General features: G+C 40.5%; 1 protein-coding gene across 1 annotated transcript in view; it reads left to right on the top strand.

The window, feature by feature from the left end:
- The first annotated feature begins 122 nt into the window (after positions 1-122).
- Crp (transcription factor cropped) overlaps positions 123-13,373 on the top strand; it is a 254,909-nt gene continuing 241,658 nt past the window's right edge. Inside the window, exon 1 of the mRNA XM_076325903.1 lies at positions 123-1,431. Coding sequence (XP_076182018.1) covers positions 1,349-1,431 — 83 coding nt within the window. The 5' untranslated portion in view covers positions 123-1,348. The remainder of the gene's footprint in view (positions 1,432-13,373) is intronic.

Genomic DNA, 13,373 nt, shown 5'->3' with positions numbered 1-13,373 from the left:
ATATACAAATGGCCTTAACGTTGTGTACGTAGGTTTAGCTCGCGCAGGTGGGGGAAGTGGGGGAGACTGGCGTATTCTATGGGCGGGGCTTTTGCCAGCTGGCAGATGTTTCCCGCGCGGCCGCACCATTCCTCTAGCGTAAACCTACGCGACGTGAAAGTAGTTCCTTCTAACGCGTTAAATATTTCTAACAATAGCTCGCCGAGGAGACAGCTAGGTGTATCAGTGATCCGCTACAAGGCAACGGATGGTCTGCGTGCAATTATCTACGAAAAATCGTGGAAACTCGACGCGAAACTGAAGATGAGCTTGTGTGGGATTGGTCCAAAGAGAGTCGTTGTCCAGGGCAGAGTACGATGTAGCGTTCACCCTAACCGTGTTCACTAAATTTTTCGCGAGTGTCTTGAAAATGGTTCTCGAGCGTCCAACACCGTGAATCTTTGTGCACGTTCACATCTGTGAACCAACGAACGATACTGTTGCGTTGTGTTTTCTCGACATAAAAGATTAACGCTACGTAGTTCATCGTTCGCTCAACTGTATACTCGTTTGTATCCATCCTATCGTCGCTATAGTGCGCGAGTGTTATTTCAATCGTCAGTGTTCCGGGTGATAAAGTTTAGTATGTGCCGCCACGTGATTGATTCGTCAATGTGTATATGCAAAACGATTTTTCGCGTCACGACGAAGTTCATCGGACGATTAATGTGAAATGTCGTATCGTTTTACGCGATACTTGACTCGTCATCCATTACATTTTGCCAGCAACGACTTTGACGGTAAAATTCAAGAACGTTATCGAGTTCGTACGATCCGTGTTCTTGCACATTAAAGGCAACAATTTTATCGAACGGACGCGTGCGATCGATCAAAGGTGTTCTATATACAGTGCGTGCGTAATAAAGATAAATTGTTACCAGTCGGACAAATTTCGCGTGAAAAAATTCGATACAAGTGAAGGGTGCCGCGTGGACAGGAGAGAACGAAAAAGGGGTTCTTGGTGAACCATAAGTGGTGACGGCCCTGAAGCCGGCGGCGGAGTGATTCCTGGTACGCTGTGGGGGCCCTCAGCTGTTTCCCGCCAAAGATCGCCATTACAAAACGCGTTCGGGCGTTGTGTGTGCGCCGCGCGGAGTGGCTGTCCCGTGGACGAATCTCGGTGCGTGCCACCGCGGTATAAAAAATTAATTACGAGTTCCGGAGAATTCGTGTCGCAAGGGCGTGAGGTGTGCGCGTTGTTTTTCGGTGGAGTGTGCGAGAAGCCCGTCGTCTTTTTCGTTGCCGCGACGACGGCTGCTGGGACGTGGAATCGCGCGGCGGGATTCACAGTGCTACGGACCAACGAGATATGTCAGTGTTTGGTAGTGAGGATCAAATTCTGCTCGAGGAAATTGTCGAAGCCACCGAGGAACAGGAAACTAATTTGTGCGGGTGAGTTTTTATCACCAATCAATGCTACAGGGATAAACGTGAAATTTCAAAGCGGCTTCGTTATAAATGCGCGCATAGGCCACATGTGCGGGTCGGAAAATCCGTGTGAGTTACATATACGTTCATCGCGTGTACGTCAGCGTTCTGTAGTGTATAGAGCGGTTTGCCATGCCACGTCATTTGTGACTTTAAATACACAGTGTAACGCCTTCCTCGCGAACTCTTGCGAGCGAGATGACACGAATTTATCGGCAAAGGAAGGCGTGTTTGTCCCCCTCGTCGAGTCATACCGATTGCGAGTGTATCAATGTCCATCACCTCCTCATTTTATTCGCCATCGTCGTCGCTGTTGCCGTTGCCGTCGCCGCTACCGCCGTCGACGTCGATGTTACCGTGGCATTGGCAAGCTTCGGTAATCGTGACATGAACGTAAAACGTGCGCACAATACAAACAAAATCTAGTAGTCTCTCGATAGCCAGCTGTCGTGAAGCCGGCCGGCCGGCTTGCTTGCTGGCCGGCCGGCACAATAGCCTTCGTCTTTCACATGTTGCAATTACGCGATATTCTTTCGTTTAACTTCGACACGTATTTCGTTAGTCCCGTTTTATCTCTCTTATCGTTGTATTATTTGATTTTGCCGAGAGTCGGGAAAAGTTCGCACTTCGAAACGACTTCAACTTGTGCCCACCATGCGTTCACGCCCAAACAAGCATGGCGCGGGAGCAATGTTGAGTGAAATATGCCTTTCAAGTAGTAAATAGTAAATAGGTTATTTTATTTACAACCCTTATCCGTTCGAATTGAAACGAAATATTATACGATCCGGATCGTATGCCCGAAATATTATTTTATTTTTCGTCTTGTTCTTACTTGGCTAAATAAGTCGATTTTTTTCTACGACCAACAGTGACAGTAATTTGACGTTTCGATCGAATTTTTAACGCCATTGATAAACATTCGAATCCTTCGAACACAGCGCATCGAATTTTTCCATTATCGTGACAGTTCGCGTTTTCGATCATTTTCACAATAGTTCGAAATGCTCGTTGTAACATTGTACGTAACGTGCATCGTTGTCGAAGAATTTAACGCGCGGTTTAATATTATATAAAAATTCATTGTATCGTGCTTTCACAATTTACGTACACTTTACGGTTTTTCGAGGGGATAATTATTTTCAATTACCAATAAACCTAGATTACTTTTTCGTTATTACATAGAATTGATTAATTTGGCCAATTAAGAACAAGATGTTTAATTTTCAAATATTTTTATCCCGTTTACGTGTTATTCGGTTAAAACGATCTCATTTAGATACACTTTAACGTTCGCCCGTTTAAATAACAGTACACCACGAATGCTTCAGTTTCGAGAATTTTACTCAGCTTTGCGCGGGAATTAATCACGGTCAATTGTTTTCTAAGAGTGAATACGCGACTCGAGTATTTCCACGTAGCGGTATGCACAAACGCTACTCGGTATATTATATTATAGGTGGGCTGTTAGCGAAAAAGTTGGCAATAAACCCAGCGTGAAAAAGTAGACAATATTTCTTTCACTGTGAACCCCACTTCCCCCCTCACCTTTCTACATGTTTTTTCGCTTAACGATATGTTTGTTTACGATCGTACGTTTGAAAAATATACACGACGGAAAAAGCGAGCGAAAAACCATCGAATCTGTTCGCGACACGATCGTGATTCCATGCTTCGGTATTTTCGGATACAAGAATTTCCACGGTAAATTATATCGCGGTTGGATTAAAACATACCGGTTTTCTGCGAGGACTATGACGACGGTAAACGGTCGCTCGAGTGGGCACCCGTAGTCGCGATTAATCGTTTCTCGGAATGTTATCGCGAGTTGTCTAAACAGGTTTGGAATGCATGTACGGTACTCGGGCGTTTGTATCTCTCGGCTCTCGTACACTCGTTTCCTTCGTTTCCCTCGCGACGGCGCGGCGTGTGTATCACGGTCACGTTACGATCGAAATCGCTCGCGAAAAAAGTATCAAGCTATAGCTTCAAGAGCAAAGTTGTGTACTCTCCATTTAGGAGTCGTCGTTTCTTTTCCGTTTCTGTTCCCCTTTTTCTGTTCTTTTTCGTGCACGATTCTCGGAATCGTCTCGTAGCTTTTGTTTACATTCGTAGCGAGCGGTGCGGAGCGAAGCGGTTTTCAGTTGCCGGGGCTTGTTCACGAACGCGAGCGAGCCTGACAAAAAAAAGGGGAGGGGGAAAAAAGAGAAAGAAAAAAAAAATAGCAAAACAAAAGGACGAGGAAAGCGAGTTCCTTTGTATACGGCCGAGTGACCGACAAGACCGGAGTATACTATGCGCGTTACGTAAAGCCCCGTTTGTTGCACAATAATGGATTTCTATAAATAACTCGGACGCATGCCGCTTCGGCGCGACTTCTTGTTTACATACGCTCATCACCGCTCCATTACGTTCACTTGCATAGAGCTTCGATCTATCGTCTACGCGTTCCGCGGTCCATGCACGTATCCACAATACCGGTCAAATATCCATTGGTACGATTCTAGAGTGTCTCGACCGTTTGTTTCGATAAACGCAACACTAATCCCGGCATTATTTTTAGATACTCCCGGTTTACACCGAAAAGTGTTCGCTTTAATTTACATTGATAAATTCTTCTATCCGATACACCGGTGTCCCAAAAATACTACATACACGTACAAACGAAACCCGTTTATAATAGATGGATGTGCATTCACGAAACAAAATTTGCAATGGAAATTCTATATCTGTGCTTATTTTTTACTTAACCGTTAAACGTACAAAAATATAAATTTCATATTTTGTTTTTACAAGATTTCTTAGTATCATTGTCGAACATTTATTTACAATGTGTAATACCTTTTCAAATTGGTCTCTGTTTACAATACGATATTGCCGAGTTCCGCTTTTCGATTCACGTCACCCGCATTTGATTACATTCGAACGCGTATTTCAATTATTTATTTGAATTTAATTTTTTTCACCCCGATATTCTCCCCGATTACGATGAAAAATTAATAGTTTTTATAATTCGCTACTTTTGGTTTATCATTGCGCACGAACCGCTCAAAACACGCGGTTCGATACGAATATTAATCGATTTAGTTTTCAACCCCTCAGGTGTCGCAGACGTTTATAAACGTTCGATCGATGATCGCGCCGCGTGCGGTTAACTCCTATGGGCGTTCAGCGAATAGGTTTAACGAACGTGTCTATGAGATTTCCGCACATCGCGCGTGTCGAGCACACAAATTTTACCATCGAAAGTGCTAACGCAAACACCTCGGTTCAAATAATTACGAAAATTTATAGATGGACCATTTTTAGCGCGAGACACTTTTTCTACGTGTTATTACTTACATTATACCTTGATTAATATTTTTTGACATTTTGCGTCATCAAAATATCACATCTATATATATTATATTTTATAAATAGAAGTGTGTACCGAATGGAATTTTCTTTTCATTCTTGTTACAAATATTTACGGGTAATCTTTGGTAAAGACAGGAAACGATATTTTTTGAAATATCTATTATTCGAGCTCGTTGTAATATTACCGATGCACCATTGTTTAGAAACTTTCAACTTCGTCGTAACCCGTCTGTTTCGATTCTTAAAAGAAGGGCAGACTCGTAACTTTTCTTGCGGTAGAAATGATTCTCGCGTATCACGGCTTACTGTCAATATTACCCAGCGACGTACTTTCTATTGTTGATTCGATCGTTTGACGTACACGCGATAATGCACGAGGTAACCAAAAGTGTTACGGGTATGGTGTAAGGAACGCTGAACAGTGCACGCCATATAACGATAGCTTGAATGAAGCGGTCGTTGCATCGAGAACACGAAGAGATATATGCGAACGATTTTACACACTATAAAGTTCTTATTAGAGGTATCAAGCGTAAATGATTTCATTAATGCACGCGGCATACCTTGCGTTTCGGTTTATTGTATAATTCTTTCTTTTATTCGAAAACGAAGTATTTGGAAAATTAAATAATTTATCTTTAAGTAAACTCTATACTGTATATATATATACACACACACACAAATTCGATATAGTAAATAGTATAATAAGAATAATATCGATTTTATTCAACATCTTAATTTACATCTACGGTCGTTGTTTTCTTTCATTTACGAACAAAAGGGACGAAACGTTAAACAGAGAGCACAGTGCGACGTGTTAATAATTTCTGAAAGAAAAAAAAAAAGAAAAAGGGACACGAGAAAAGAGTTTTAATTTTCGAGTAATATCTCCGATTAGCGAATCGATCGAAACAATTTTATTCCTTTTCAAAATGTACGTTTTGTACGTAGCAAGATGGCGCAGTGAAAAGATAGTTCTCGTCGCCACGTTCAGTCGTTTTCTCGAAGCATTCGGATCCACCAGAATGCTTTCTTTATCAAAGCGGTGAGAATTACGAGGAACACTTATTACTAGAAAGAACATCTGATACGTGTTTGTCCGCTCATCACGCGACTCACGGTATCAGCTGATTAAACGTTTCGCTGTTACGTAATCCGCGCGATTGATACAACGCCGATCGTGATAAATTTTCACTCGTGGCTTATCGAGGCTTTTTTCACGGTCGAAATGTTTTTACACGCTATCTGTTGTTTCGCGGTGTGAATTTATTATTGATCATACGACCACGCAGATATTAACAACCTAATGAGGCCCCAGTGTTTACGTAGCGATCGTACGGTAATAAACGTTACGCGCGAAAATTTGTTTATTCCGTGGAAGAACGTGTTCGTACTTCGATTGGCACGTTGCCCCGGGGGCGAGATCCTCTTAATTATTTAAGATTCTCTTTTCACAAAAATAATACACAGATCGATCTTATCGAACAGTTACAGATCAACGACACGTGAACAAATCTATCACCGTTTCTTACTTCTTCGTTGGATCTACGTCTCGTTTCGTTTTAATCGCGAAACCGCATGCTCGTAGATTATACTTGTATCTTGTACACGTGTGGGTATCAAAGTTCGCTCCTCTGCTCTTTCATCTCGCGCGACAAACGGTAGTATATGGAAAAAAACAAACAGAATGAGCGCTCGTGAAGTACAATCGACTGGTAAATTCTTTTCGTTTGTATCAATCGCTCGACAAACAACCGATCACGCGGTTCGAACGTCCTGGGAGGGAAATTTGAATCGTACGAAGTTATCGAACCTGTATCGCGTTGATCTGCGAACAATCGTCGCGAGTTAACAAGAAAGAAACGTACCTAGGACGATCCACCCACCAATGCGTAGTTATTCCACGACGTGTTACAGATAAAATTACTGTCGCTCAATGCCCTATCGATTTTCTTTCGGTATTTACGTCAGTCCCCCTTTGACGGTGTGCGTGCACGCGCACGCTCCTCTCAGTAGTTATTATCATCACATCGTTTATCAAGCGTTGGAGAATAAAACTCGCTCGGCTGATGGTACTTTTTCGTTCGCTCGTTTGCACGACTTAATAAATCGGTCGAGCCAATCCTGACCACGGTCAACGTGGTTGCACCATATCATACGTAGCTCGTATTTTATACGTACAGACACGCACACCTATGTGTACACGTATAATTTGTAACGTTACGAGCGACCAGAGCAGAGCAGAGAGAGAGAGAATCTTGGATTGCGTATTGCACTTGCGTCAAGTTAATCTCCGCGGATAGGTGCACTTGCACTTAGTGCAAGCTTATGTACTTTGCCCGAAGTTACGTTTTTTATGGCCTTATACGACTAGGCGTTGCGTTTCCATCTTTGGAAACGCAACGTGTTTAATAAACGGTTGAATTTCGATTCGATCCGGACAGGGCATCATTTTTATCGGTCATCATTAGGACGATAGTGAAATTAATAAAAATCTTACGGATTGGTAGCGTAATTGCGATGTATGAGATTGAAACGGGAGAGTACGCTAGAATGTTCGAGTAACTTAAACCACTGTAGTTATTCGCGGATTACTTATCCACACACATATACACATACGAATCGCGTAAACGTTGAAATTTCCCGTTGCATCATACGCGAATAAAATTGTGTAAATGATTGCGCACGATTGGCACGTTGAACTATAATAAATGTAAATATTTCCCTGAAAATTTTATTCGCCGTGTGACACGGCTTTGTGTTTCAATTTTTTTTTTTTTTTATACGATTTGTGTACTCGGTTGAGCCTCGAATCTCACTGTTTGTATCGCGCGAGTATTTCGTAGAGGATTCCTCGTCTCGTTTTTTAGCGAATTGTTTTACTTGTGCCCGTGAAATTTGGTTAATTTTCTAATAAGAATTATTTCGAGCATTCGTCTCTCCAGAGAAGATCTTTATCGTGCGAGTAGAAATGTAATTCAAACGGAAAAAATATTGCCTTTCGAAAAACAGCGGTTTAAGCTTCTTTCGTGGTGAGTCACGACGATGACGATACTCTGCATACACGAGCCAAGGCATTTAGTAATCTTGGGTACTGCAATTGATGCACGTTGTGAGATACCTGTGTATCCCGGTGGGTGCTACAAAACACAATGTATCAACGATAAGTCGAAGATTTTACGCGACAGAAAAATTTGTTTCGTTCGCGAAGTCATCGATCGCTTATTTTTATTAATATCCGCAACGGTAAATAAAATCAATACGAACGTAACGGTCTATAGGTTTTAAGCTTTCGACGTGGATTTTAACCGTCATCCATCATTGCGCGTTATAATAAAGCCTCTTTGTTTGCCAATCAAATTTTCACAGTATCTTATTAATGGCACAGAAAATTGGTAAAACGCGACTGGTATGATTGAACGCATTATACATTCATTATGAAATAGATATTATGGTAAATCAAAATCGAGCAATTGCGTGTATATAGTCTATCTATTACTTTTGAAAAATTAAAAATATTCGAATCGTGATGTTTCGATAATCGAAGAAAAGAATATTAATATATTTCATGGTTTTTCATTTACCCGGATTTTATCTACCGATATGATTTTTTCATTGGTTATCGAGCCTATGACTTTCGAGTTATTTCCAAAAGAGAAAAACACATTTATTTCACGCGCGTTTATTGAAACGTTAACAAAATTGTGCAAATGGTGTTCGATAAGGAACACCAATTCGTGCGAGTGCTTTTCACATTTGTGGTTAATTATAGAATCAAACGGGACACGATAACGAATTTAATTGGGTTGCACGATACGTGCCCTTCCAAGAATCGAATTGGACCAAAATTAATGTAACAAAGTCGCGCCGGACAAAATCAACTCGTAACGAAAACTCGTAAAAAAAAAGAAAAAAATAACATGTTTCAATTGGTGTTCGATATGTTGGATCAAAACGGTTAAAAAGCTCTAATACTTTCAAGGGGAGGAACGAAGAGAATTAAACGAGATCGCATAAATCTTTCTCTAAATCTTGGATACGGTGTCGGGACGTACAGTTTCTTTCTCGTCGCTCAGTCATGTCGGTTCAACGTGCTCGAGTCGTATTGCTTTTCAGTTATGTCGGTCCGCGGGCAAAACTCGCATTTTAATCGTTGCAGAGACGAATGGAAAATATTTAATTTTAATTATACACTCTGCTAACAACACAGACGGGCTCGCAACGAGTTGAACTCGTTTCAGCGCGGACGGTTAACAGGACACGTGTGTCACTCGCGCAAAAAGTCTAAATAAACAATTTCTTGCTGAATTATTCTCACAATGCGCGGTCCACCGGCGTCGCGACGGGCGTGCAACGTCTCCCCGTGCATTCGTACAATTCGTACGACGTGTTTTCGAAGCAATACCGTGTGTTGCATTTATTGATTACCGATTCTTACCAGTGAAGCGGCTTTACCGTGAATGTGTAATACCGTTCTTCGGTTTGTACGCAAAAGAACCACGGATAACGCGTCGCGGCGTCACGTCGTTGCACTGCAAAATCTCAGCACTTGGCTGGCCTCGTCTAGGAATGGACTTAACACTAAACCTACCGATATTTCAGTTTACCTATTCCTACCGCGACGGTCAAACGACCAGCCTTTAAAACAACTTATATTTTTTTAGTACAGAACGAAGATAATGGCCAATTCGACGGTGAAAAATATAGTTTCTATTATTTAGAGGTAAATAATTTACAGTTTATTAAAATAGGTCTCTCGATCGCACGTTTTCCACATACGTATTTTGTACATTTTAGACAAATTTTTCTAGTCTCATTTTTCTCAGAAAACGAACGCTAAAAAAGGAAGCGAATATTGAAAAATGTATTTGGAGTATATTTTAGAAAAAAGAAGCTACGAAGTTTAAAGGCGATGCAATTACGTTGTATACAGAAAATTTTAATTAAAATTTAAAAAACGGTCATTTGACCAGTCGTGGTAGGTTTAGTGTTGACGCTTGCTGGAACTGTATATTTTTAAATCTCGTTACTCGCCGTACTTATGGCCAAGGGTTAAGTCGTTTGAACAGTTGCGTTACTCGTTTCCACACGACGCTTACGATCGGCGGGAAACTTGCTTTGCTGGTAGTTGGTGAAAATATTGGAGAGTATTTCTATCGTACTGGGGAAAAAAACAGGAAAATATCGTTTAATTTGAACGAGCCGAGACCTACGTGTTTCCAAAGCGCCCCAAACGCGAAAGAAAATTTGTATTGTTGCGCGATGATTAATTTGGTATTTTGCAATTTTCGTCGAAAGAGATTTTTTTCTTCTCGATATTCCTCGATTCTGGGACTGTTCGAAACTGGACCAATTCCATTGAATTGTAGAACGTTCGTATTGTTTCGTTCGAATCGGGTGACGCACGTTACACGAAACACGATATTAGCATTTTATTTGTACGTTTCACTTAGGTACGCAAATCGTTAAGTCAACGCGGAATCTATTCTCGCGTAAGTTATTTCGAAGATACAAATAGATTTATAGACACGAGATAGACGATGGAACACCGACAGTTTTACAAATATATGGAAACGTTATAATTTTGAAATCTTTTGAATTTAAAATTAAAAAATTTTTTTTCTTCAATTCCAAGTTATTACATCTGAATCTAGATAGAAAAAATTCACAGAGGTTGTGCACATTTTCCACTGTATTTTAACGTTCAGATGCCTTCAACGGTTGACTCGTTTCGTTTGTTCGATCGGTGCGCACGAAGCAGAGCTTTAATACACTTTTATGGTCAATCTAAATTAAGTAAAAGTCTTAAAATGGATTTCTCTATCGATATTGTCAAGACGATAACGAACGCGTTTCGTTCAAAGTACCTTCGAGAGAAGTTGATAAACAATAACGTCCGGAAAGGAACATGGATCGCAATAACGTTTCGATGTAATATTTAATTATTATTTGTTCTTAACTTCGAAGATAGATTTATTATAGACTTTGCGCAAATAATAGATTGTTCAATAAGTTTTATCGAACGATAAAACTTATCGAGCAACCTAGTACTACACTGTTCAATAAGTTTTATCGAACAACCTAGCACGTATGTATCGAGTATGAATATAATACAGAGATCGTTAATTACATTATTAATAATTCTTCTGTCGCGATATACGGTACAAGGAAACGCATAATGTAACTTGGACCGTGTGCATCGGTCGTATCGCGTGGAGTTTGACAGAATTTAATTCTAATTACGATACGATATCGGTGATACGTACGTCGATCACGGTGTACGGTTGTGATATTTTTATATCGTAGCATCGTCTCGCGATAGCGGGTCTCCCGCGGACAGTGGCCCCCTTTTTTTTAAGTCATTTCCATTTTTTCTTCTTCTTTCTTTCTTTTTTTTTTTATCTTGCCACCGTAGACAGTTAAACTGCGAAAATGGCCTCTACAGTCTTGAAACGCCTTCCAGTTCTGGAGTCTGCCAGCAGACAACAATGGTTTCTCTGTTGACCTCTTACACTCCACATATTCACTGTGCACCGAAACTCATGTTACATACGTATGTACGTGTGTGTAGGTATTACTCACGGATAAAGGCGAAGGGACCAACCTCAGACGGAAATAATGCCTCTGTCTGACGCCCTTCTCTTTCTTCACTTTTCGAGCACGTACGAGCGTTGTTACCAATATTACTTGATAACTCTATCTGCTTCACTTCTCGAGCACGTTCGCGCTCTGTTACCAATACCGTCTCGACAATTCAAAAATTTATTTATTCAACGACAATCCATTGAACGGTCTCGTGCACCGGTACGTAACAGCGAAGCGATTGATTCGTGTGGATAAGTTCGTTGCATCGTGCCTCGAGTAATCGATTAGGTGCACTTCGAACGAAAAATTTGCAAGAATCTGTACTTGTACAGATATCGAGATTTGTATTATAGATACAGGGATCGAAAATGATCTCTTATGCACCGTGCGGTGCAATTTCAGATGGCTGGTTGCACACGACGTATTGTTCTTGATTTTCGTGCACTTTCCTCACCTCTATCGATGTAACTATTCTCCAGTTTATCTCGCAATTTTATTTAAATTTGTTCATCGAATCTGAATCCCACCTGAGGTACTCTCTCACAATTCTACGAGTACAAACACGGTATTTTTGTACAAAGTAAGGATCAATCTTTTTATATCTGAACAGAAAGATATTCTAACGCAAGGATAAATACATTTTGCAAGTACGAAGTTCCTTTCAAAGAAGATTTCTAACCGTGTTCCGAGTAAGTTCACTCGGGTGCCAAATGTCGTCAAAATCGACGCTCTGTCGCCAATTCGGCATTTGGGAATCGGTTTAAGTCCATTTCCGTGTCTTTTTACCGGTCGCTGATGGTTAACAAAGGAAGACCGGACTTTTTGGGTTGCAACTACTTGGATTTTCAGCCGCACCAAGAGCAAAAGAATAGCGTGCAGCCGGTTTCCTTTTGTTCCCTGACCTTCGACCATCCCGGGCCAGCATTTTGAAAACGCGACTTGGGCGGTCCACAATGCGAGAAAGTATCCTTTCTGCCATTACGTGGAAAAATTCTAGCGAGATCCTTACCTTTTGGACATTATTGTTTGGCTTTTTCTACGGACCCAAGGGTCTTTCGTTCCGCGAATATTTTATCTTGTATCTTTTTCCCGTCCCGTGACTCGAACCTCGAATATTTTTAACGTCAAAATTCTCCCTTGTTGCAGTCGCGAATTTTTGTTAGACAGATTCTGATTGTTTGACCATAAAAAAAAAAAAACAAGATTCATTGGTATTGAGCGAAGTAATGGGTGCAAAAAGGAACGTGTAAAAGTATTCTTTTTCCATAAGAAACTGAGGTCGTGTGTGTGTGTGTTTTTTTTTAAATTACAACATATATTTTCTCTTCGCTAAAAAATAAATTAAATTCTTTTAGTATCGGACGATTAAAACGGTATATAATAATACGTTACTGAGTTAGTTTTTGCATACAATTTCAGAATATAAATAGAAAAATATACCGTGCAATTTACAAGATGATTTAAATTTTTTTTTTTATACGAAAAAAAAGGGTACTTTCGAAGGTCGTTTTTTACATCGGTAAATATTTCTTCGAAATATATTTTTTGTTAAACTACATATGAGAACCAGTTTAGATATCGCAGCAACCGATTCATGACTCACTTGTATATGCTTAACGTCGCATCACGGTCATTATCAACGGTTTAATGTGAATACACCGTGGTGTGTTAAAGCTTCGAACAAATATTGAAAATTACTAATAATTTTGTAAAACGACATCGCGCATTTTACGACAATCGTTGAAAATTTAACGTTTATCGCGCGTGTCGTGATATTCCATAGAATCGAAGACAACGCGTTCAATTATTTTACCATCGCATTTAGCGCAAATCGGTGGTTTTGTTTCGGTCTCGCCTGGTCGATTTCGAGCCTACTTAGCATTGTTCGTTCTCCCGAAGCAAGTTTCATCCATCTTGATCTTCCGATCTACCACGAAACATCGTGGAAATTTGCGATTGGGACA

This window comes from Ptiloglossa arizonensis, chromosome 13 (assembly GCF_051014685.1).
Source record: "Ptiloglossa arizonensis isolate GNS036 chromosome 13, iyPtiAriz1_principal, whole genome shotgun sequence".
Classification (NCBI taxonomy): domain Eukaryota; kingdom Metazoa; phylum Arthropoda; class Insecta; order Hymenoptera; family Colletidae; genus Ptiloglossa; species Ptiloglossa arizonensis.
This window is presented reverse-complemented; position numbering and strand designations above follow the sequence as displayed.